The sequence below is a fragment of the Hemicordylus capensis genome, chromosome 15, assembly GCF_027244095.1.
Source record: "Hemicordylus capensis ecotype Gifberg chromosome 15, rHemCap1.1.pri, whole genome shotgun sequence".
Lineage (NCBI taxonomy): Eukaryota > Metazoa > Chordata > Lepidosauria > Squamata > Cordylidae > Hemicordylus > Hemicordylus capensis.
The window spans coordinates 15893727-15918326 of record NC_069671.1 but is presented as its reverse complement, the minus strand read 5'-3'; the positions used below and the strand labels follow the sequence as shown (position 1 = coordinate 15918326).

The window sequence follows — 24600 nt, the reverse complement described above, 5'->3', positions numbered from 1 at the left end:
GTTGTTGTTGAGAGTGGACAGCTGCTCAACAACAACACAAAAGTTCCCAAACCGGTTCCCGGTTATGATACATGAGCAGCCCTCTCAGGCAAAGGTTGGCCTTGTTCAGCAGCCCCCCCAACAGAGCCAAGGGGCATCTCCCTAAAATGGTGGGCCCCTTGTATTCAGCAGGGGGGATGTTCAGCCCAGCCCAGCATCCCTCCCAAAGGCCGTTGCTTGCTGGTGTCTCTCTTGTAATGCTTTTTAAAGATTGGGAGCCTCTTTGGGGCAGGGAACCACCCTCTCTTGGTTTCTGCTGTCCAACCCACTTTGAGAACCTCCCCCCCCCCCCCGCCGCTTTCTTTGCTCAACAGCAGAGCAGATCGCTGCTAAATCAATAATAAAGGAGGGGACCCCTCAGGCAAAGATCAGTCTGGGTAGACAATACTGAGCTAGATGGACCAAGGGTCTGACTCAGTATATGGCAACTTCCTATGTTCCTATTATTTTTAGATTATGAGGCCCCTGGGGACAAGGAGGCATATTCAGGCCCTCTGGTGGCACACAGTTTGGGAATTTGGAGTCATAGAATTGCTGGCGCGAAGAGACACCTTTTGTCAATTGATGGCTGTCTTGTGTTTAGTAGGAAGAAAGCAACTATCCCTGTTCCTCCCTGGCATCATGTCTCTCCCAGTGGTTTTTACCTGGTGTCTCCTCTGTGTTTAAGTGAGTGAGCCTTTGGGGAAAGGGGACCATTTGGTTATACCCCTCTTCACTCTGCAGAGAATATCTTTTTCTTGCAGAAAAGCAGTATACAAATATTTTCAACAATAATTATGCCAAGAGTTGGGGGTGATGCAAAGTAGTTACGGGGGTGGCATGGAAAGGAAGCAGCTCAAATGGATTTTAGATCAATGGATGTGCATTTCCATGCACATGCAAGATGCAAAAGGAAGTGCCTATTTACACAACATGTAGTTAAACTGTGGAATTCACTGCCACTGGATGTGAGGATGGAAGAGGCGCTCTTATCCCTGGACTTTGGGTTTGAAATCCAGGGCCTCCACACCACCTGCCCCCCCCCCCAATAATCTTTAGTCTGTGCCCTCAAGAACCTACGTGTTAAAAAATGATGCTTAATTTGCAGCAGGGGGGCCTCCAAAGGCTTTTAGGTACAGGCTCCAAAATTACCTAGGTGCACCTCTGGTGGCCACCAATCTAGACAGTTTTAAAAAGGGATTAGACAGATTCATGGAGGACAGGACTATCAATGGCTATTAGCCTTGATAGCTTTATATTTCCATCAGGATCAAAAGTGGCAAGGCCCTGAACACCGAGTCCCCCTCCACCTGTGGTCCTCCCTGATATACCTGGTTGGCCACTGCATGAAGCAGGATGCTGGACTAGATGGCCCTTTGGCCTGATCCAGCAAGGCTTTTCCTTATGTCCTTACTTGTCCCCATTCAGAGATTTAATTTCTGGAGACCTAATGGAGGGAAATGACATTGACGTTAAAGGCATTCAGAGTGTCTCCAAAAGGGGAAAAAAAAATAGGAATAGTGATTTACCAAAAAGAGGTACCAGAAGATAAAGACTCTCTTTGGTAATTAGGGACCAGTGGATTTGATGAAAGCTGTAAAGACCAATGCTATCCCAGATGAGCAGCGTTGCCTGAGTGCATAGTTTTGCTTGGGCTCCAAAACAACATGTTTCTAAGTTTTGGAAGCAAGATGCTAACAGATTGCTGCTATTTATCTCTCAAATGTAAGTTTGATTGCTGTGCACTCACTTGAAGAAAGATGAAAGATGAAGAGAAAGATGTTTGAAGTTACAGTTTTATATGCAACACTGCCATCTTTTGGTGAAGCACTTAGCTGCTTCCTATCACTTAATAAATAGAATACAGTACTGTATTTGTAATTGTCCCCGTTTTGTGACATTAAGACTGGTGTTAAGGGAACACCGAATGACTACAGCTAGACTGGTAATGAGTAGCAAATGGAAGAATCCAGAGCCACCAACTTGACACAAAGGATTAGTCAAGCTATGAGATATATTGTGTGTCTGATTATATTGACTAATTGAACTAGAACAAGTGAAGAAGACAACCAGAAAAGAAATTTAGTCATAACTGGTCCCTCAACTATTGGAACAAGAATGTGCCGGAAAATGCACTGTCATTTGCTTTGCTAGGAACAATTTAAGATAAGATAAAGTTATAGCATGATATATGTATCAAACATGCAGGTATATGTGCATATATCTGTATAAAGTACATATGTGTGCTTGGGATGGTTATCTGTGTACAGATGTGCATAAGTGTGTGAAAGGAGGCGCCCAGGTCAGGGAGCTCTTGTCCTCAGCTCCTGAAAAGACCAATAGCCTGAGACGACGTTTTATTAATCTGTTATTTGCTTCTTTTAATATTGTATATGTAAACTGCTTTGGGTGCCTTTCCAAAGGTCTAGGCTAACTAAAGAAAAATTAAAGATAGCGTCGTAGTATCCATGCTGTCCTGAGTAGTGTGGCCTTCTGTAGTTGATGTGTTGTCATTTTATGGATGCCCAGGGTGTCGAGATGGTGTTCAAGTTCTTTTGGTTCTGCACCAAGGGCACTAACAACTATTGGCACCACTGCCGCTCAATTTCAATCTAAAGGTCCTTGTATTTGGTTATTTTCTCCCATTGTTTTTGGTTGACCCGTCTATCCCCTGGGATTGTAATATCGATGATCAGAACCCGATTCTTCTCGATGACTGTCAGATCCAGCGTGTTGTGTGCTAAATGCCTATCGGTTTGTATCCGAAAATCCCAAAGGATTTTTGCCTCCTCATTTTCTGTGACCTTCTCAATTGGATGATTCCACCAATTCTTGTTTGCTGGCCATTTGTAATTGTCAATATTGTTGTTATTATAAATATCCATGCAGAATGTTATTATAAATATCCATGCAGAATATGTAAGCTGTTCCCAGTAAAGTTGCTTTTTGTAATTGACCGATGGTCATTTCCATGATCCCTATGGTGTTGAGGTGCTCTTCAAGGTCTTTTGGAATTGAACCTAGGGCACCAATTACTGCTGGGATTATTTTGGTCTTCTTCTGCCACAACCTTTCCACTTCGATTTGAAGATCTTTATATTTTGTTGTTTTTTCTATTTCTTTTTCTTCTGTTCCGCTGTCACCTATTGCTATGTCAATTATTTTGACTTGTTTCCCTTTCTTCTACAGTTGTATCTGGTGTATTGTGTGGCAGCTGTTTATTTGTTGTTGGTGGTCCATTGTGTAGCAGATGTTTATTTTAATTTTTTTTTGGTTAAAATAGTGATTTGGGCTTTTGTAACGGGAACATCGATTCAATTGAAACAATGATTGGAAAATATCCAGACACAAACACGGGGGGGGTCCCCTCTTAAGCGAGGCCGAGGCGCCAGGAGCAGCAGCAGCAGGCCTCGTTTCCCTGGCAACGGGAAGAAGCCCGGAGGCCGCAGGGCCTGAGCCTCGGTCTTCCCACCGGGACTCCCAGGGGAGGGGGAGGGGGAGGGGGAGGAAGGAGTGCCCGAGAATGACCCGGCAGTGCAAGCGCCGGCAATGGCCGCCTCCTGAAGAGCGAGGGGAGAGCATAGACACAAACCCTAGAGTCACAAACAGAACCATGCTTCCGGGTTCACTTTTCCTCCTATTTCTTGAACCAGACTTCGGGAGCAACCGGAGGGGTGCTTTGTAGATGCAGGGAATCCAAACCAAGCTTCTGCTTCTAATATCTTCCCTCTGGCCAGCTATACTCTGACCCCATTTTGCAATGTGGGAATAATGGGATGTTCTGCAGTTAGGAGAGCTGGTCTTGTGGTTGCAAGCATGACTTGTCCCCATAGCTAAGCAGGGTCTGCCCTGGTTTGCATTTGAATGGGAGACTTGATGTGTGAGCTGAGCCCTGTAAGAGATTCCCCTCAGGGGATGGAGCCGCTCTGGGAAGAGCAGAAGGTTCCAAGTCCCCTCCCTGGAATCTCCAAGATAGGGCTGAGAGCGACTCCTGCCTGCACCCTTGGAGAAGCCACTCCCTGTCTGGGTAGATAATACTAGACAAGATAGACTAATGGTCTGACTCAGTATATGGCAGTTTTCTATGTTCCTATGTTCCTAAATCAGTCTATACCAAACTCTTCGTGCGGGGGAGAATTCCGCTTTCCGCAGGAGTCACGCGAAAGGATGACGACAAGGAGGAGGAGGAGGACACTCCGAACCCAAACACACTTTTCCTACAACTCCCAGCAGGCCATGCAACAGAGGCGGCCACACAATATCGGGCAGTCCAGTCAGCCCCTACGTAAGAAGCCGGGCCTCGCCAGAAAGCACGCCGGGACTTGTGGTTTTGTCTCCGCCACCCGGACTGGCCGCTCAGGCCCAAACAACCACAACCCCCAGCATGCCTTGCGGGCGAGGCTCGCCCCGCCCCGTCCCTATAAATAGTCTCATCCGGGTCCCGCTCGCTTACTGCTGGGGGCGACTCGTCGCCATTACGAGGCAGCAGCGGCGGAGGGGCCGTGGTGGTCGTGGCGAGGCGGCCCGAGGGGGGTTCCCTTGGGCGGCGGCGGCTGCAGCGCTCCCTTCCCACCCGGACGAGCGGGCCGGGCCTTGCGGGGCTCCGCCGCTCTCGGCTGCCGCTGCGGCGCCGCCTCCGCCTCCTCTTCCTCCGCCGCCGCCCGCGGGCCCGGCGCACTCGAGCGGCCTCGGCTCTTCCCTTCCCTCGTCAGGGCGAAGCCGTGAGGAAAATGTCGCCATGAGGGTGGCCGAGAGGACTGCGCTGCGCTCACCCCGCCGCCGCCGGGCCATGAGACGGGGCCGCCTCGGCCTCCGCCGCCCACTGTCGCCCGCCGCCGCCCTCCTCCGCTTCGCCGCCAGCAGCGCCCTCGCGGCGCCCCTGGATGCTCCAGAGTCCGCCCGCAGCAGCAGCAGCGTCAGCCGCCATGGACAAGAGCCACCACCCCTGCGGCTCCGGGCCGGGGCCTGGGCCCTCCCCGTCCTCGGCGGCGGGAGGCAAAGGGCAGCCGCCCCGCTCTAACTCGGCCGGCCCCGCCGGAGGGGAGTCCAAGCCCAAAGGCGGTAAGGGCTGCCTGCCTGCAAGCGGGGGCTGCGCGAGGAGCGGGATCTCAGGAGCAGCGGCCCCTCTTCACAGGGGTTCCCAGGTGTTGCGGACTACAACTCCCATAATCCCCCACAGCAAAGGTCGTGGCAGCTGGGGGTGCTGGGAACTGTAGTCAACAGCACCTGGGAATCCCTGTTGGGAGAGGACGCTGGTTTGGGGCAGGGATCCCTGTAAGAGGGCTTCCCAGGTGTTGAGGACTACAACTCCCATAATCCCCCAGCAAAAGCCCCTGCAGCTAAGGGCCCTGGGAATTGTAGTCCACAGCGTCTGGGAATCCCTGTTGGAGGAAAAACTGGTTTGGAGCCCTGGGGGGCTCTTAGACCACCTGCCTGGTGGCATGCACACGTTTTCTCAGCCTAACCTGAATATGAGTGAAGTAGTCCACATCCCTCCCTGCCAGTCTATGGCCAGAGGAGGAGGAGTACTGACTTTGAGGGCAGTGGCAACAGGAAACTTCTCTCCACCCAAGGCTGTTCTAGCTGATGGAACTTCCTGCCACAAAAAGGTGGCACTGATAATCATTCTAGACTGCTTTTTAAGACAAAGTCAAGCATGTTCAGGGAGGAGGAGGTCTGTGTCGGCAGCTGTGGCAGTTGCTGCTCCCTACCAAATCTTGTATGCTCAGTTATCAGGAGTGCCACTGTAGAAGCATATGCCAGGTGAGGGGTGTGCTGCCCTTCTCCAAGGCTGATGGAGCTGGTCTTGAGGTAGCAAGCATGAATAGTCTCCTTTGCTAAGCAGGGTCTGCCCTGGTTTTCATTTGACTGGGAGGCTACATGTGTGAGCACTGTAAGATATTCCCCTTAGGGGATGGGGTTGCTCTGGAAAGAGCACCTGCCTGCTTGCATGCAGAAGGTTCCAAGTTCCCTCCTTGGCATCATCTCCAAGATAGGGCCGGGATTTCTGCCTGCAACCTTGGAGAAGCCACTACCAGTTTGTGTAGATCAGGGGTGCACAAGTCAAATTCCCTGACTTGGTATGCCGGAGCAAGGATAAATTTTCAGTATGTTAATAATTGTTAAAAATATTAATGAAAGCAGTTATTAGCTACCCATAGCATGAGAATGTAAAAGGAGGCCCCTGGCAACCTTTCCTCTTCCCTGTCCCCCATGCACTTTCAACACTTGCAAAGATCAATTTTGAAAGAGGGATGACCCCCCACCAAGTCCATGGGGCAAGGTGGCATTTTGCACCTCATCTCAGGCACCAGCGGTTGCACCTTTGGGCAACTGCTGGGGCCAGCAAAAAAAAGTCCTTGTGGGTTGGATCTGGCCCCCTGGGCCATATATTGTTCTGGCCTGGTATAGACTATACTGAGCTAGATGGACCAGTGGTCTGACTTGGTATATGGCAGCTTCCTATGACTTGGTGAGACTGTGGTACTTTTCTATGGGACTTCACAGTTCTTGTTTTAAGAGCACTTGCAGTACTTCCTAGAGGGATTTGGAGACAGGGCAAGCAATTTACCAAAAAGACCTTTTTGTATAGGGCAGTGCCACACTTTGCATGTGGTTGCCAATACACCATCTCCAGGAAAGTCAGGTGTGGACAACGCACATGCAACTTTAGATAGCTATGTCTGTGTTTCTGGGAATCTTGCTGTCGGGTGTACTGTAGGTGTGGAGTTCCCCTTAATCTCTGAGCTGGGTTTTTAACCCAGGTCCATGTGTGGCTCCCACCCATCTGCTGGAGCACATCCGTGTCCTTATGTCTGGCAGGGTTAGATCAACTTTTGGAATCTCAAAACACATTTGCAAAGTGACCTCTATCCCTGAACAATGAATTTTAAGCAATTATGTTGCAGTAATGAATTCTAGGTACTTGAAAGATCTGGTGCCTGCTATCTTCCAAGCTTTGCTTACAGGTATTTAACTGGATGCTGAGCTTATCGGGGGAAAGGCCCAAACAATCTGTGTGTGTATGGCTGATGAAATTTCAGAAAGTCTTTTATTTGGCTTGGACTAAAGCTTTCAACTGTAAAACTCAAAACACCACATCTTTATTATCCTGATATTGTTTTGTTCCTTATGGTTGGTTCACCTGAATCCTCAACTTTCAGTCCCGAATTCTGATTATATGGTAAAGATGCTAATCTGAAGTCGAGTCCAAAGATCTTTTCTTTGGTTCCTAGGTGTGTTGTCTAAGTTCAAACTTCCATGTTTTAGTGTTCTGCACAGGAGGTGTGTAGAAGAGGAACGTGTTCACTTTCTCTCTGGCATGGATGTGGTCTCTTGGGACTCAAGACTTATCCTGCTGTCTAAGCTCTTTGTATCAAGTTTTGTAACCAAACTTTTGTTAACCAAAACTGAGTGAAGTTTGATATAACTACACTGAATTAAAATATTAGCTGTTGCTACAGGAGACTGTAGACTGAAGATAGAAGGCCTAGGAAGAGCAAGTGTAGCTGTCAGCTTTCATGGGCCATGTGTGAGCACACAGATTATGTTCTAATCTGCATAGTCAGTAGTGCAAATGGCTGATACTGAGAATATAATCTCCAAATCCTATTAAGGTCAGTGTGACAGTTCTGAAGTTGCATTACTGTTTACCTTTTTGTCTGGTATTTAACTTCTCTTTCAGTTGTGAGTACTAAAAGAGCCAGCATGGTGTAGTGGTTAGAATGCTGGACTAGGACTGGGGAAACCCGAGTTCAAATCCCCATTCAGCCATGAGACTTGTTGGGTGACTCTGGGCCAGTCGCTTCTGTCTCAGCAGGGTTGTTGGGAGGAGAAGCTTAAGTATGTAGTACACCGCTCTGGGCTCCTTGGAGCAAGAGCAGGATATAAAATGTAAAAATAAATAAATAAAATCTTACGTTAAAGAGGGGTTTTTTAAAAAAAAAAGTTTGTTTGATAACATTTATAGCATATTTGATTAAAGTAGCAAAAGTCTCTGTCATTGCTTGTAAAGGAATGGCAATGGTTTCTGACTTATAAACTACTTGCCCTAAATAAAGCAGCAGCTTGGGTGTGGAAGAAGGGTGTAACTAGTAGACGGTGAAAGCCTACCATTATTCTAAACTTAATAGCAACTTTTGACAAGTTGAAGTGCTTGAGTCCCTCTACCTTGATGAGAGGGGTCTCCAGACTGTTCAGGTACTCCTACAACAGATGATTGAATTCTGGTATACAAACATGAGAGCATCCTGATTCTTAGTCTGGAAATGGGAGATCTTGACACTTAACGGCTGAAACATGACCCAAAGTCGTCTTTATAGTGGCCATATTCCATCAAAGAGCAAGCTAAGCCATGTATGTGAAGAAATGCAGGGGTGTGTGGGGGTGTCCCTGTGCATGTTTTCCCAGTCCCCATATTGCGAAAGAGCTTCCAGTAGTATCAGGATTGCACCTATATTTGCACAGTGCAAGCTACAGCAGATGTCTTATTGCTAGTGTATGCAGCACTGAGTAAGCAAAGCTTCTGAGATAGACATACAAAAGGGAGCATGAGATCAGGTCTCTCTTCCTCTGCACTATCACTCTACCGTAAACCTACTGTTTGCTCATTTTGGAGTCTCATCTGCCAAATATGGGGGTTTGACTCAAGGGACCCATGTGAAGGAAAAGGTAAAGGTGTAGAAGGCGGCAACCAAGATGATCAGGGACCTGGAATACCTTTCTTATGAAGCAAGACTACAGCATCTGGGTCTTTTTAGATGGTGGGGCTAAAAGAGGCGAGGGAGACATGATAGGTGTATAAAATTATCCATGGAGTAGAGAGAGTGGACAGATCTTCCTCTTTCACAATGCTAGAACCAGGGTCATCCCATGAAACTGAAGGCCAGGAAATTTGGGTTGGCCCCTAGCTTGGATGACTTAGGGGCTTAGACAAATTCATGGAGGACAGCTCTATCGATGGCTACTAGTCTGGTGGCTGTGGGCCAGCTCCAGCCTCAGAGGCAAGATGCCTCTCAGTACCAGTTGCAGGGGAGCCACAGCAGGAGAGAGGGCACACCCTTCCCTCTTGCCTGTGGGCTCCCCAGAGGTATCTGGTGGGCCATTGTGTGAAACAGGATGCTGGACTAGATGAGCCTTGGGCCTGATCCAGCAGGGCTGTTCTTATGTTTTTAAGGAAGCTAAAGCCTCCTACGCTACCTGCAGCTGCTGCTTTGGCACAGTTCTACACTGGTCACAAGAAAATCAGTGGTCTGCCTGCATAATGTTCTCATAATGCATATGCACACGCATTAAACATGTTTTTGATGTCTGCTCAGTTAAGTTTAGATCCAGCTCAGAGGCCCCATTCTGAGTGCACATGCGCGCACTGCTTTGATACTGTTGCCCAGAACAAAGCTCATTCCACTCACAGATGAAAAAAATTAGAATACTGGACCACAGTTGTCAGCATCTGATTACAATATATTCAAGAAGGCTGACTTTGTTCAGTTAACATCCTAATGTTCACTTGGCAGCTGCTGTTCAAAGCCCATAGAGCTATTAAGAAGTCTGCGATAATGGATATGAAACATGTAATGCAAACATGGTGTACCTGTCTGTTTTCTCTCAGCATTATTTAATAACTTTAAATGGTGGGCAAATATTGGAATAGGTTTGCGTGAGTAGTTACAAAGCCCCTGAAATTCTGGCAGTTTCCATTTAGTTATTGCTAATTATATTCCGGCAACAACTAAAAATACTACTTATTCCTCAGATTTCATCTGGGCGTCTTCTGGTTGTATGCAGTGTAAAAAATAAATATTTATTTAAGGATCGCCTCCATGGGTTCTCATGTTGACTGCTTGTTTTGGTGTAGCATAATTTGCCTGTTGCAGTTAGGCTTGCTTTTTGCTTACCCAGAAGTGATTAGCTGACGGGGAAACTGAACTTGGATCGCAGCTCAGACTTCCGAATTGTGCCTCTTCTATCCCTTCTATAGATGGAAAAAATGCAAATGGATCAAAGCAGCGTTATAATCGTAAGCGGGAAACGTCGTATTCAAAAAATGAAAACTTCTCCAGCCAGTCACGTCGCTCCGCTTCACAGAAAAGCAAAGCTTTTAACAAGATGCCCCCTCAGAGGGGGGGACATGCAAGCAATGGCAAACCTTTTAGCTCTTCTTCTAATGGTGGAAGACGAGATGAGGTAAGAATCGGACTTGCCTGGATGGCCAGTTTCCTTGGGACGAAAGGATTGTTTTGCCATGCTAGCCCTCCTGCAGTCAGATATGCTGATGCCTATCTCTTATACAATCAGAAATGTAAAAATCTACAAATTTTCTAGAGGCGAACTTTAAACATTTTTAAATGACTGAAAAATACTACTGGTGCATTGAGATTCGGACACATTTGCATGTCTGGCAAACTCTGGACACAAACTCTGCTGTAAAGAGCGACAGTTCAGCCTGTACTGAATACCCAGTCTTGGTTGAACTGCTGGTGCAGCAGCTTTTTATTTATAAGCGTTCAGGTTTATCAATCTGTGTATCAAATCCTTCTCCTGTTATCCACTTAATAATGCAGGCAACAATAGTGGGGCAGCTTTCTGTATGTATTCTCAGTGATCCTGTTGTCTTTTCAGGTAGCAGAGGCTCAACGGGCAGAGTTTAGCCCTGCCCAGTTCTCTGGCCCCAGGAAGATTAGCCTGAACCACTTGCTGAACTTCACCTTTGAACCCCGTGGCCAGGCGAGCCACTTCGATGGGAATGGCCGTGGCATTTGGGGGAGAAGGAACAGATGGGAGAACAAACCTTTCAGCAAGGAGCTCTTCCTACAGGCCAAGTGAGAAGTAGATCAAATTGGGTTTTATAGTCTGTTGTTTTACTGGTACTTACGGGAGAAGGAAGCCACCTGATGGCGCAGCGGGGAAGTAACTTGCCTAGCGAGCAAGAGGTTGCTGGTTCGAATCCCTGCGGCTATGTTTCCCAGACTATGAAAAACACCTATATGGGGCAGCAGCGATATAGGGAGGTGCTGAAAGGCATCATCTCACACTGCACAGGAGAAGGCAATGGTCAACCCCTCCTGTATTCTACCAAAGACAACCACAGGGCTCTGTGTTCGCCAGGAGCCGACTGCACTACTTTACCACGCTGATCTAGATCAGGGATTCTCAACGTTGGGTCCCCAGATGTTACTGGACCAACTCCCATAATCCCCAACCAAATGCCGCTGGGGCTGGGGATTATGGGAGCTGAAATCCAATAATATCTGGGGACCCAAGGTTGAGAATCCCTGGTCTAATACCCTTCCTTCTGCCATTTTTCATCTTGAGATCAAATTTGCCCTGAATATCTGCCTCCCTGGATCTTTTCCTATATTGTAGCAATAGATAAATTGCCTGTTGTAATATTGTGTGTTCTTTCCAGCTGCCAGTTTGTGGTGTGTGATGACCAAGACTACACAGTTCACTTCACTGACCCAGATACCTTGGTCAATTGGGACTTCGTGGAACAAGTGGTTAGTAGTGTGTGATCTAGAGTGGTTTAGTATGCTGTGTTTTGAAGATAATTGAACTTGGAGTTTCTTGGGCTTTATTGAACTTTTATGCACACTTCCACCAGGAAAAATAGTCTGTCACTGTGTTGGTAAACATAGCTTTGCTTGGTGTGAGTAAGGAAGTGAGAGAACTCAAACGGACCAGAGGTTCAAAACCAATAAGAATAATGCTTGTTACAGATGTTTCTGAGGTTTTGTTTCTCTACAAGGCTGTAGGATATTGTGTTTGCTGGTGTTAACAAGGTTAAACTTTGTCAAAAGGTACTCAATCTTTAAATGAAAGTCCAAACCAAGCATTTGCACAGAAACCCAGCCCTTATTTCAGACCTTACTGTTCTTTGAGTCGCAGAACATCTCTTCTTGAGTCCCTAACCAGACTCAAACCCCCAACGAACACTCTGCTGACTTTCCCCCTCTGTCCTCCACCAATGGATTCATTTGACTGACAGCCAGCAAGGTTCCAACCACATTTGCATAATCCCACCCCCCCATGCCAGTTCCATGTATGTGGCAGAAGCAAGAGTCTGGAAAATGGGTTCACCAACTTGGGATCTGCTGATGGCCTTTGGCCATTGTGACTGGGGGAAGTGGCACTTGTAACCCATCATCATCATTTGGGTGTATCATGTTTGAGAACTGGGTTAAGAGTTAGAATGGATGGTTTGGCAAAGCCCTCTTGGCTAGTCTTCTGTGTCATGCTTTTCATTTCTGCTCCTCATGTACCCCTGCATCCTGCCAAGCAGGATAGTTAGCAGTCATAGGAACATAGGAAGCTGCCACATACTGAGTCAGACCATTGGTCTATCTAGCTCAGTACTGTCTTCACAGACTGGCAGCGGCTTCTCCAAGGTTGCAGGCAGGAATCTCTCAGCCCGATCTTGGAGATGCCAGGAAGGGAACTTGGACTGTTGCCAGAACCTAAGGGGTATACTCGTGGGTCAAATGGGCCATAACCCAAAATTTGGCTTAAAAGAAAGCCAAATCTGTAACAGAGCTTGGAACCTAGATGCTCTTCCCAGAGTGGCTCCATCCCCTGAGGGGAATATCTGACAGTGCTCACACTTCTAGTCTCATATGCAACCAGGGCGGACCCTGCTTAGCTAAGAGGACAAGTCATGCTTGCTACCACCAGACCAGCTCTCCTCTCCTCAGTCTTGCTGCCTAATTGGGTTTTGATGAAAACATAAAAAAGGAAGATGAACCATGCCCCTCTTCCAGAGTCCGTAGTACTTACTAGCCGTTCTTTCTGCAGAAGAAAAGCACCCTCTCTTCCTCTTCCAGTATGTTCAGAATGTTGCCATGAGCCAATTGCAGTCGTAGGGTGAGGGTGATGCCATGGATGGAATAGTTAACTCTGTCAAAATGAGTGTGTTCTGCCCTGCAAGCAAAATACTTGCGGAAAGCCATAAGGTAGTAAACTTGGCTCTCCTGTGCTTCCCTAGCGGATTTGCAGCCATGAAGTTCCCTCCTGCCCAATATGCCTATACCCACCCACTGCTGCCAAGATCACTCGTTGTGGGCACATCTTTTGCTGGGCATGCATCCTGCACTATCTCTCTCTGAGTGAGAAGACCTGGAGTAAATGCCCCATCTGTTATGGCTCTATTCACAAGAAGGACCTCAAAAGGTAACGGGGCCTCTCCTTGACATTTTCTCTTTTGGCCTGGATAGCAAGTTGCCTTTTCCTCATCATGTTCCTTTTGTGTGTGTGTGTGTGTGTTTTTAGCGTTGTTGCTCTCGAAACCCGTCAGTATGCCATTGGCGACACAATTACGATGCAGCTGATGCAGCGGGAGAAAGGGGTCTTGCTCGCACTGCCCAAGTCTAAGCCGACCGACGTGGAGCAGCCTCTTCACCTGGGAGGCAAGTCTTTAGGATGGCTGCCTGAAATCACTGCAGTCTGCATGACCTTAGGCTCTGTGTGAATATCTCTGGCATGAGCCCCAATAGAAACTGCAAAAACATGGATCTCCACAGTGGTTCCTTGAAGGTCCTCTAGGAGAATTGTAGGGGGACTGAGATGCTAATGTGTGTCTTTAAAAACTGAAATGCTCTGCTTCAGGAAGCATAAAACCAACGGGTGTTCTTCTAAACTCAAGATAGGGTTGAGCACATTTGTGTCAATTACAGCTGAAGCAAGTTACTGTTGGGCAGATCATCATGTAGATTTGCTTCTACTTCTCATGGACAAGTATTGAGCCCCTTATTAGAAGGGATAATCACGGCTGCAGCTCCTACACAAGGAGACTTTGGCTTTTAAAAATATCCAGGTGGCTGGAGTGTTAACTTGCAGGAGGCATCCAAAGTGTGTTTGGATGGGTGTGTTCCAGTGTGTAACTAGCTTGTCCCTTCACACAGATGAGCAACATGGTCAATATTCAAAACTGCTTCTGGCCTCAAAGGCTCAGGTGCTGCAGCAGGTAATCCTGGAAGAGAAGGCAGCACTCCTGCGTCAATATGAGGAGGACAAGCACACACCTGAAGCATGTTTCATTGAAGCTGCCATTCAGGAGCTGAAGGTGAAGCCCCTTCATTATTACTAAACATGAGAGAGGGGGAAATCAAGAGGGGTGCTACTGAACAGCAAAAGCAGACTGATATCCAGACAAGAGGGGGTCAGATTTTGCCAAACTCCTCTTCCCTCTGCAGCTGCCTGTGCCTTCAGAAAACATGCCCCTGAGGCTCCCACCACCTCAGGACACTTTTGGAAAGCATGGTGGGTTACAAAAGGCAAGGGATATTAGCAAAAACTGCCCCTTCCCTGGCAAACGTGGGACTCAAGGTCGGGGCATGTGAGCTCTGAACTGGCACATCAGGTCTGAATGGCAAGATACTGTTCAAGGAACAGCCAAAGCTGAAATGAAGTACAGGAGAACCTCGTTAATACCGAAGACACGATAATACACGATTTTGCATATCTGTGGTTGGGTAATTGACACTCGGCCTCGGTATACGCAGGGGAAGGGTTAACCTTGTATATCTGGGTTGGGGGTGGGTGGAAATGACCTCGGTGGTCATTTCTGGCTCCCGCTCTGAGACCGGGAGCCTCAAAATGGCTCCATTTGCGCAAAAAATACCCAATGAAAATTGGGATTTCCTCCCAATTTTTTAAATATTGGGGGTCACTGCTGGACTGCTGGAGACCTGCAATGCACAGTAAGCCACTCCCCCCTCCCCATTTCTAGGGCCTTTAACCCTAGAAATATTTTCAGGACTTACACCCACCAGGAACCTAAACGTGCTGGACTAGGACCGGGAAGACCCGAGTTCAAATCCCCATTCAGCAATGAAACTCACTGGGTGACACTGGGCCAGTTGCTTCTCTCTCAGCCTAACCCACTTCACAGGGTTGTTATGAAAGCGAAACTCAAGTATGTAGTACTTGGCTCTGGGCTCCTTGGAGGAAGAGTGGGATATAAAATGTAAATAATAATAATGGGGTCTGCATCTCTGATAACCCAGCACAAGCAAAAGGAGTAGAAACGAACAGATTGTTCATGGTAGCAGCGTCCTGAGGTGCTGATGTATGTCTCATAGGATCGAGAGGGCACACTAATGACTGACAGAGAGAGAGATGGAGAAGTTGCAAGCGCAACAGCCGCTGTGGAGGAACTCGTTCTGGCAGAGCCTTCTGACAAAGTGATCTCCCAGGAGAGAGAGGTGAGCAGTGCTCCTGAAATGCAGTTTCCCCCACTCAGTACAGCTTTAAAGAGGCTTAGAAATGGCTGGCCATGTCAGAGACTGGCTTATAAGAATCTGACGCATCATGGTGGTAGATACAATATGCCACATGAAAGCTCACCTGCACCCCAGTCAAGGCCATGACAGATGGAAACCCTATTGGGATGTGACTGAGAGGAAGGGTTAGTTTCACGTCTCCGCATCACTCAACTCGATTCATGGTAAGGCCTGTAAGCACACAGCTCCAATGAGTAGCTGTGGACCAGAATGAGTAAGAGTTAAATGGGGAGGAAGGGAGTTTGATAGCTTCTGGAAGTTTATACTGCTCAAATGTCAACTTGGTTATATGTGACATGATCTCTTTCAATGCAAGTAAAAAAGAAGTGACTAAATAGAACATGCATTGGTATTGGTACTCCATAGGCCATTAAGCGAGACCCAAAATCTTCACTGTTTTTGAAGTGGTGGGTGGGGGGCACTTTGGCAACCAGGATGGTGCAGGGTTCAGGAGGGGGGCTCCCCCCCCCCCGTGCTGGGCAGAGGGTAGCACTGTACAGTGAGGATGGCCATCTCCACATGGGCCCGGGGGACTTTGCTGAGCCTTCAGCCCCAGCCGAAGCTTCACGCTGGCCCCGTGAACAACTGTTCAGGGGGCCAAGCTTGGGGTCGATGAGGGGCACCCCTGGCCCCACAGTAAAGAGCACTGTAAGAGAGAGCACTCTCTCTCTCTTTCCTAACCGACTTGGTCACCTGGAGTCGTCTAGAGAGACTGTCTTACTACATGGGATAATAGCACAGGTGTGACGTCTTGGAGTGAAGTGAGAAAGATGGATGCTAACTGCTTTCTGCCGTAACAGTGTGTTCTGGAGTATCTCTCTGCTTTTGATGAAGAGGTCCTGGAACTACCCGCTCTGGATTCGGCAAGTGCGGTTGCAGCCCGCTTGGAGACGGAAGAGGCCACGGCGGCTGGTGCAGAAGACTCCGGCATGGACGTGGCAGGCATGAATGGAAGGGGAGAAATTAAACTCGCTGCATCTGCCTGTGAGAAATCTAAAATGGCATTTGGCAGTGGGCGCACAAGTCACTCGCCTTTCTACTATTTCTACCAAGGTTAGTCCAGTGCTGGAGCGTCATTTGGGAGGCTTCAAGGTCTGTGACTCGGGGCTACAGCAAGTTCCTCCTGAAGGGGCCAGATGATCCAGCTACATGGGGAGGGGACAAATACAACACTCGCCTGCCAGTGTCCGCTCTCACAGGGATCCCCAGCTGTTGACGACTACAACTCCCAGAATCCCCAAGCAAACGCCATTGCAGCTGGGGATTCTGGGAGTTGTAGTCAACAACAACTGGGAATCCCTGTGAGAGCAGACACTGTCCCCTACTGCTGACATGAGACAGAGAAGCTTGGCCATGGAGGGGTTTGGCCCCTCAAGCTGAAGAACTTTGCAGACACCCCTAGCAAGACCACCCCCCTTAGAATCCTTGTGGCAGCCTCATTATGTGCTAGGGGGAGAACCACAGCACAGAGCCGAGATATGACCTGCAGACTGCCAGTTGGCCAGCTCTGATCTAAAGCAAATAAAACCGAGTTGAAGGCTGTAGCACTTGCGGTGGGGGATACTTTGGTACTATGGTGTCTGGAATTCTACGGAACAGTGGCTATAAGAAACACGAATTCTGATCTCCAATAAAGCCTCACTCTTGGAGAAGGGCGACGTTTTCCCAGTGTGGAATTGGTTTAAACTGTCTGTTTGTACTACTGAGATGCATCTCAAGCTTTCTGAGCACTTAATGTGCTTGTACCCCATTCCAGTTTCAGAGCACTATCGGCTTCTGACAGGACTGAGGTGCAAAGTGCTTGATGAGCCTGGTTCTTTCACTTCTGAAATGTGCATCTGCTACTCTTGTTTGTGGTGTTGCCAGTAGCCCCCTTAAGTACTCCTGTGGATGTGAATGGATGGGATATAAATATTTTAACGAACTCCTAGTGGAACTTTCAACTCCTTTGAACTCTTGCAATTTCGATTGGGGGTGGGTGGGGCAGGCGGGGCAGGCAGCTATTCAGAGAAAAGCCACACGCCCAGCTGGATGTGGATACATGTAGGAGGAGAGCTGGTCTTGTGGTAGCAAGTATGGCTTGTCTCCTTAGCTAACTAAGCAGAGTCCGCCCTGGTTGCAAATGAATGGGAGACTAGAAGTCTGTAAGATCTTCCCCTCAGGGGATGGAGCTGCTCTGGGAAGAGCAGAAGGTTCCAAGTTCCCTCCCTGGCAGCATCTCCAGGATAGGGCTGAGAGAGATTCTTGCTTGCAACCTTGGAGAAGCCGCTGCCTGTCTGTGAAGACAATACTGAGCTAGATGGACCAATGGTCTGACTCAGTGTAGGACACCTTCCTATGTTCCTATGACTGGTACAGATTTGAGGCCACTGTGAATGAGGTGGGACTTCCAACTCCTTTCCTGCTTTCAGTAACGTGCCTGTGCTTTCTCTTCCAATACTCTAGCGGAGGATGGGCAGTGTCTGTATCTTCACCCTGTGAACGTTCGCTGCCTTGTGCAGGAGTATGGCAGCCTGGAGAAGAGTCCAGAGAAGATCACTGCCACTGTGGTAGAAATATCCGGCCACTCCATGACGGAGGTAACTGTTCTTTCGTTGGTATTATTGATCACGGGGCATTTGGCTGCGCAAGACTCCCTGTACTTAGAAGAGCTTCTACTGAGGCACAAATATAAGCTCGCCACCTGAAAAGACAGTTGAGCAGGGTCCACAGAAGTGTTTTCCAGCAGCCTGCTAAGCTTTGGATGCACTCTGCAGCTTCTATGCTTGAATAACTCCTTGGCCTCAAAACACTCATTACTGGGACTACCATTTGCTTTTATTCGCTGCAGCTTCCATGAGCAGATCGGTGCCTAAGTCGTAGTTCGGGTTTGTTTTGAGCAGCATCCCCTCAGACCAGGCAGCTGCACGAGGGAGGAGAGGGGGCTCAAACGTCTTGCGACCAATTCTTGCTTTCCCTCCCACCCCCTTTCTGCAGGACGTTCGGCAGCGTCATCGCTATCTGGGTCACCTGCCACTCACTTGTGAGTTTAGTATCTGTGAACTCTCTTTGAAGCCTCCTGTCATCTCCAAGGAAACGCTGCAGATGTTTTCAGGTGAGCATTAGGAGTGTTGCTCTCCACTGGGAAAGGGATGTTTGTCGGCAGGTTGGAAGGAAAGAGGCGCATGTAGCAATGTGTCCAGCTTAGAACTACAGAACTGCATTCATATGTTGAAAGGCTTGTGTTGAGCAGAGTGACGAACAAGTCAGATGGAAACCAGTAAGTCTTGGAGTGCCGAGGCAGGAACCTTTCTGGGTGGTTGAGTGGGGAGGATCACCTTCTCTCCCTCCATGAATCTGTCTGTCCCTGAGGCTCTCTTGTGAATTTAATTGGAGGCTTTTCTTTTGTGGCATTTCCTGTCCCAAGGGATCAGAGCAGAACCTTCCTTAGCAGTGACTTCTGTGTCTTAGAACTTCCCATTGTGGCAAGTATTTTAGTGGGCAGCAATGCATGAACCTTCTTCTGTGGTATTAACTTCCTGGCTCCTGTCTTTATTGCTGCCTTTGTTCTGATTTACACACATGGACAAATGTGGTGTTACCCCTCAACAAAAAAAGAACCCACAATTGTCTCTGAAATAACTTGAAACTGGCAAACGTTTATTTTGCATTTAACAAAAATCAGACTTTGCTTTAGAGTTTTAATGCAACAGAATATTTGAAGCACAAATGAAAATGGCATGGACAAAAATGAGGGGTTGGGGCTGGGAGGCGAGGACCTAAAAAGTGGTGGTGGGAAATGAACCGGAGAGGTTTGGGGCTACTAGCAACCTGTCTTAACTGGGATCTCTCAATGACTCTTAGATGACATTGAAAAAAGGAAGCGCCTGAGACAGAAGAAAGCTCATGATGAGCGACGCCGGGAACGCCGGATTGAGATGGAAGAGAACAAGAAACAGGGCAGATGTAAGTGGCGCTCCTGGACTCTGCTGAAATGGTGGGCATTGGGCTGAGGGTTGGCAGACCGGATGAAAAGTCTGTACTCTCCAGCTTGCTATGTTTATGCCAAACCTTGACCCTCTGTGGCTTACTCTGGTGAGCTTACGAAAGAGTGCTGCAATGTGAAATGGAGCAGTGGAAACAGCAGTGAGGACCTGTTGAGCTGATGCTGCAGTGAAGGCAAACTGCCAGCGGCTGCCTCCCCACTGCAGATCACAGCTGTAACCTCGGTGGGGTGAGAGTGATGCAAATGAGGGAACTGGTTCCTGCCACTTGGATTGGCCTAAGTATCTGCGTAGGAGGGTGGTCTGGCCCAAGCTCATGGGCTTGTCATTGTGGGGTTCCAGTGGGGGGTAGTTCTAGTCCACTCTAGCACCCTGCATTTTGAAGATCAGTCTCGTAGAAGTTTCTTGGGCTTAATTGAACTTTTACACATGCAGTCGCTAAGAAAAGCCACCTATAAAGCCTCCACAATTCTTCCGACTCATCTCAGTCTCGCACTGAGTTGATAAATGTGGGTAGAGAAGTGTCAGAATTCACGCAGATCAGAGGTTCAAAACAAACTTTATTTTTTAACAGCAGTTACTGAAGTATTTATCTCAGAGGCTTCTTGGTATCACAAGATTACACTTCACTTAGTTGCAAGGTACTCCTTACGCTTTAAATGAGAGTCCAAATCAGGCGTTTTCTCAGAAACCCAGCCCTTGCTTCAGGCTGCCAGTCACAGAACATCTCCTCTTGGAGACTGTCCCTAACCAGACCCAACCCCCCAACTCACTCTCAGCTGACTTTTCTGTCCACACCAACGGATTCTTTGGATAGCTCCACAAGGGTTCCAAACACTCCCACAAAAACGTACAGGGCACAAGTCCCTCCAGTGTCATTTCATCACAGTCATAGCCGGACCTTGTGGTTTTCTGCCTAGATCCAGAAGTCCGTCTTCCTCTGGAGAACCTGCAGCAGTTCCCTGCCTTCAGCTCTTGTTCAGGAGAGCCTGCCAGCACAGAGGATCAGGGCCACACGCTGCTGTCACCCCTTAGTAGGAGCCCTGTTTCTCAACCAGGTGAGCAGCTGGAAGGAAAGTTTGGATAACCAACCACTGCATGTGTGGCGGGGAGAACCCAATGCTTTCTGTCTCCGCTCTTCCATAATAAATAAATTTTCCTTAATGCAGCTCTTCATTGTGCTAAACACGCAGCTCTCTTTGCAGGGTCTGTGACGATGCCACTCTCTCCTCTAGTCAGTCCTGGCAGCCCTTTGCTCTGTGTTGGAAGCCTGGAAGAAGAATCTCCCCTCCCCTCATTTGCACAGGTAGTATGTCTGTGCTTCGTGGAGACTCCCCTACAGAACCAGGTTCCTGTGCCTGATGTGTTCTTGAGTATAAAACTCTATACTTGGACTGCAAGCCAAGCAACTGTCCGGCCTGGAGCAGGAACCATCAAAATGGCCTGTGCTGCCTCGTTGCTTTAGCATAAAACCGGAAGAGAATAAAACCTTTGCAATGCACAAGGGACTATTTAAGTCCCTTTAGGAGCTGTTAAGATGCACCCCACTGACCGCAGGCTGTCTCTTTTCAAACCGGCACCAGTAGAATCTGGCTGTCGTGATTGCTCTGGCTTGTGAGCCTTATTTCCCTGTCTTGTCCTTGGTAGATGCTGAGGGCTGGAAAAGCGAAGCCAGAAACATGGTTGAAAGCGGCTATTCCAAAGAAGAAAGGTAAGCAACTTGGTTTAGGTTTGAAGTTGGAGTTGCAGCTGCTGTCAGAAATCGAGCCAATGCTACCCCCCTTGCTCCCCTTTTATGCATTTTTGTGACTCTTACTACTTTTCAGAGCCACCTAATGGCACATTGGGGGAATGGCTTGACTCGCAAGCCAGAGGTTGCCGGTTCGAATCCCTGCTGGTCTGTTTCCCAGAATATGGGAAACCCCTGTATCGGGCAGCAGTGATATAGGAAGATGCTAAAAGGCATCATCTCATATTGCGTGGGAGAAGGCAATGGGAAGCCCCTCCTGTATTCTACCAAGAAAACCACATGGCTCTGGTCGTCAGTAGACACTGACTAGACAGTGCAACCTTAATAACTTTTCAGGCTTTTATGCCCTCATGCTTCTGGTGTATTATCTTAGTATTTTTAGTATTAATAAGTACCTTTAGTACCATTCTATATGTAATCACTTATCTACTCTCACTTTTAACATGTAATCACCCTTATACTTTATGCTGGTCTATGACCGTAATAAAGATTGATTGATGCTACCCCAATGTGGTTGCTAAGAGTCGACACCGACTTGACGGCCCTTATGTTCCTGGTAAGAGGCCTGCCCAGCCTCTCCGCTGACCTAAGGCCCTTGCTTCCTTCCAGAAGAGACCACCACTCCGGCCCCTCCCGGGCCAGGAGACAGTGATGGGGAGAGCGATAACTCTGACCGTGTGCCTGTGCCTAGTTTCCAGAATTCCTTCAGCCAAGCTATCGAGGCAGCCTTCCTCAAACTGGACAAGCCGTCCACATCTGACCACCTCTTGGGTAGGAAAAGGGAAGATGATCCAGACTCGGGACCCCCGGCAGTGCTGCAAAGAGAGCCTTTGCCAGGGTTTCTCTTTGGCGCACTTGTAGTTGAGAGCCCGTGTGGCTCCTGAGTGGGGGGGGGTACAAAACTGTCCCATGTGGCACCATTCCATCATACAAAGAGGTGTTTATAGTATCATTCTTGAAGCAAGGCAGCAAACGTGCCTTGACACTCAAAATCATTGCCTCTTTGTAAGGGGGGGGGCGGCATTTTGCTTACTCCCCAGGGGCCAAGCTCCAGCTGCAAATGGTAGAAAATGCTGGCCCAAGTGCGGCTTTACTTGATTGGTTTCAGTGCGGTGGGAATGATGTTCCCATGAAGCTGCCTAGGACTGACCTCACTGGGTTAGGGTTACTGCCCACAGAGGGACCAACCCACTTGATCTAGGAAGCTCATGGGCTGCTACTGGGCCCTTTGGATCCAAAGCCAGGCTGGCTTTGGAGTGAAGCTCGATGCCTTTGCAGAGGCCCTGCCGTAGTTGGAGCCTTTCTCATGTCCACATTGCTGCCTTGATTCTCCATTTCTAGGGATGCTTTTTCATTTAGCCCCATGAAAGAGCTCCTTTCCCTGCTGGCAGACCCAAGAATTTTGGAATAGTCCTTTATATAAGCCCTCTTCAGACACCGAGTGCCCTCAGCACTCTGTTACAGCAGGCAAAAGTGGGGAGAAAGTCCAGGATCCAACTAGGTTTCTGCTCACAGATTCGCTGTGATGCTTATGGTGCCACCTTTTCAGATGAACAGCGCCATAACTGTGATTGTCGGCACAAGGGGATGATTGACAGTGGAGTGAAGGGCCCTCCTCCCCACTTTTGACCACTGTGTAACCATGAGCGTCCAGGACACTCATAATTCTGAAGAGGGCTATAGAGGGTTGGGAAAGGAAGCGGCTACTTCCTTGGGAGCAGTTCATCTCATTTAGCTCTCTGGGAGGGGAGATGTTGCCTATGAAGTGAACTTCACGGTTGACTGTTTACTCTTGCAGAGGAAAAAAGAAGCAGGAAAAAGAAGCAGAAGCAAAAGTTGCTGTTCAGCACTTCGGTGGTTCATACCAAGTGATCCCCGCTGACGGACAGATTTCTTCTGCTGGTTTCTTTGGTTTGCTTTGTGTGTTTGCTGCTATAGATAAAAGTATTTAAGTTGGAGCAGGAGTTGGTTTCTGGAGCTTGGGGAGGGTAGAGATGAAATAGGAACGTACATACAGTTGGTTGGTTGATACCAAAACGAGAGTATTGAATCGCAGACCCTTGGCCAAACTTTCAGGGTCGTGCCAAGAGTAACTCCTTGGCCCTGGTTTGCAGTTGGACTGTGGGAAGAGCAGCACTGCCAGGGTTGCAGAATGCCTAATTACTATCTGCTCATATAGAAAGGAGTCTGGGTGCATGTCCCTCTGGTTTACCTGCTCCTCGCTCTTCTCTGGGCATGGGTAAGTCGAGAATCCTGCCTAGAGCGCACACAGCAAATGCTAGGTCCACTTAATTAGAACCCTTCACAAAGAACGGGGTGGTGAAACAATTCAGCTCCTGCCTCCAGTTGCTGCTATTGATCTTCCCTTAAGGTGTAAGGATTACAAAAGGTACACCTTGAAACAGCTTGCCTGATAATTGTTGGGTTTAGAAGGCCATTCAGCTAGGTAGGGAAAGATCGTGGTGCTAATTGGATTACTGGGGCGGGTGGGAAGGAACTAGAAACCTTGCTTCCCCTTGCACAGAACAGGTAGCATGTATGAAAATGTCAAAGGACCTCAGTGTAGTGGCCTCTTATTTTGCTTGGTTCTGGGATTCAGTTTGGATTGTATTGTGTGCATTTCCCCCATGCTTCTTTCTTTCCTTTTTTTTGAGAAGTGGTCTCATTCTGCACTGCTTGTGGCTTGATCAGAAACTAATTACTACTAAAGAGTCAGTTTTGTTGAATACAAAGGACTTCAGTGTACCATACCAGCAGAGGCAAATCAGTTGCAATAAACCACATGCACAAAAAATGGACTTTGTGGATTTATGTTCCTCGTTGTGACTGTTCTCTCGCCAAGTGGTTCTAGGTCAAGCCCTTCTAATTTAGGGCTGGCTAATACTGTAGTTTGGGTTTTCTATTATTGCTGATAACTATCTTCCAGCTGGAGTAGACATCTCTTACTGGCAGAAACCCAGGGCAGCCTCTAATGCCTGTTTGACAATTTGATTTTTGTCATTGGATCCTACACAAGCTGGTCCTTTGTAGAAGTTAGGAGGTCATGCCTGCAAACTCAGCTCTTAGGCTTGTTTCATTCTTACTGGAAACTGACCAGTTTGAGATAAACAGTGAGCTACTCCCTGGTGATAAAAATCCTCACCAAGCCACCCCCTGCTGTCAAGGCCAAACTCTGCACAGCCATGCTTGAAGAGACTTCTGCTTCCCCCTTAAGGTTTCATCCTCCTAAACTACAGTCAGTGGAGCTCTTCAGAACATACAGCAGGATGGTCCTTACTTGGCCCAAATACCATGCTTCAGTGTTAGTTCTAACCACAAAGCTTGGCTTCCCCCTAAGCTGTAGACTGTAATGATTTTTTCAGTCTGCAGATGATCCAGATCATAGAACATCATATCGTCCTCCTCCGGCCATTGTCAACATGCCTTTTTGTCCACCAGCGATGAGACACAATAAGCTAGTTTGGTGGGAGGAAGCTCACCCTATCAAGCACAGTAGTCACTGTGGAATAGTGAGGGAGAGGATTCTCCCCCAACCCACTGTGCAGGCTTATCATTGGCACCCTCCCTCTTAAGA

The 24600-nt window shown here is 48.1% G+C and overlaps 1 protein-coding gene across 2 annotated transcripts; it reads left to right on the top strand.

The window, feature by feature from the left end:
• The first annotated feature begins 4901 nt into the window (after positions 1-4901).
• RNF10 (ring finger protein 10) lies at positions 4902-22984 on the top strand. 2 transcript variants are annotated; one of them, XM_053279952.1, is made up of 17 exons: positions 4902-5079; positions 9998-10203; positions 10639-10838; positions 11426-11516; positions 12998-13182; positions 13282-13418; positions 13914-14074; positions 15093-15215; positions 16130-16346; positions 17739-17872; positions 18270-18387; positions 19137-19238; positions 20197-20334; positions 20482-20582; positions 20924-20987; positions 21636-21797; positions 22825-22984. In XM_053279952.1, the coding sequence occupies exons 1-17, from the start codon at positions 4902-4904 to the stop codon at positions 22896-22898; spliced, it is 2391 nt and encodes a 796-aa protein (XP_053135927.1). In that variant the 3' UTR covers positions 22899-22984. The 2 variants fall into 2 exon arrangements, with proteins under 2 accessions (XP_053135927.1, XP_053135926.1); XM_053279951.1 differs by having other exon boundaries at positions 16094-16346.
• The last annotated feature ends 1616 nt before the right edge of the window (positions 22985-24600 follow it).

Coding starts and splice junctions, on each gene's coding strand:
- RNF10 (XM_053279951.1), top strand. CDS start 4,902: ATGCTCCAGAGTCCGCCCGCAGCAGCAGCAGCGTCAGCCGCCATGGAC. Junction 13,419..13,913: donor GCAGCCTCTTCACCTGGGAG/GCAAGTCTTTAG, acceptor CCCTTCACACAG/ATGAGCAACATGGTCAATAT. Junction 19,239..20,196: donor GAACAAGAAACAGGGCAGAT/GTAAGTGGCGCT, acceptor TTTTCTGCCTAG/ATCCAGAAGTCCGTCTTCCT.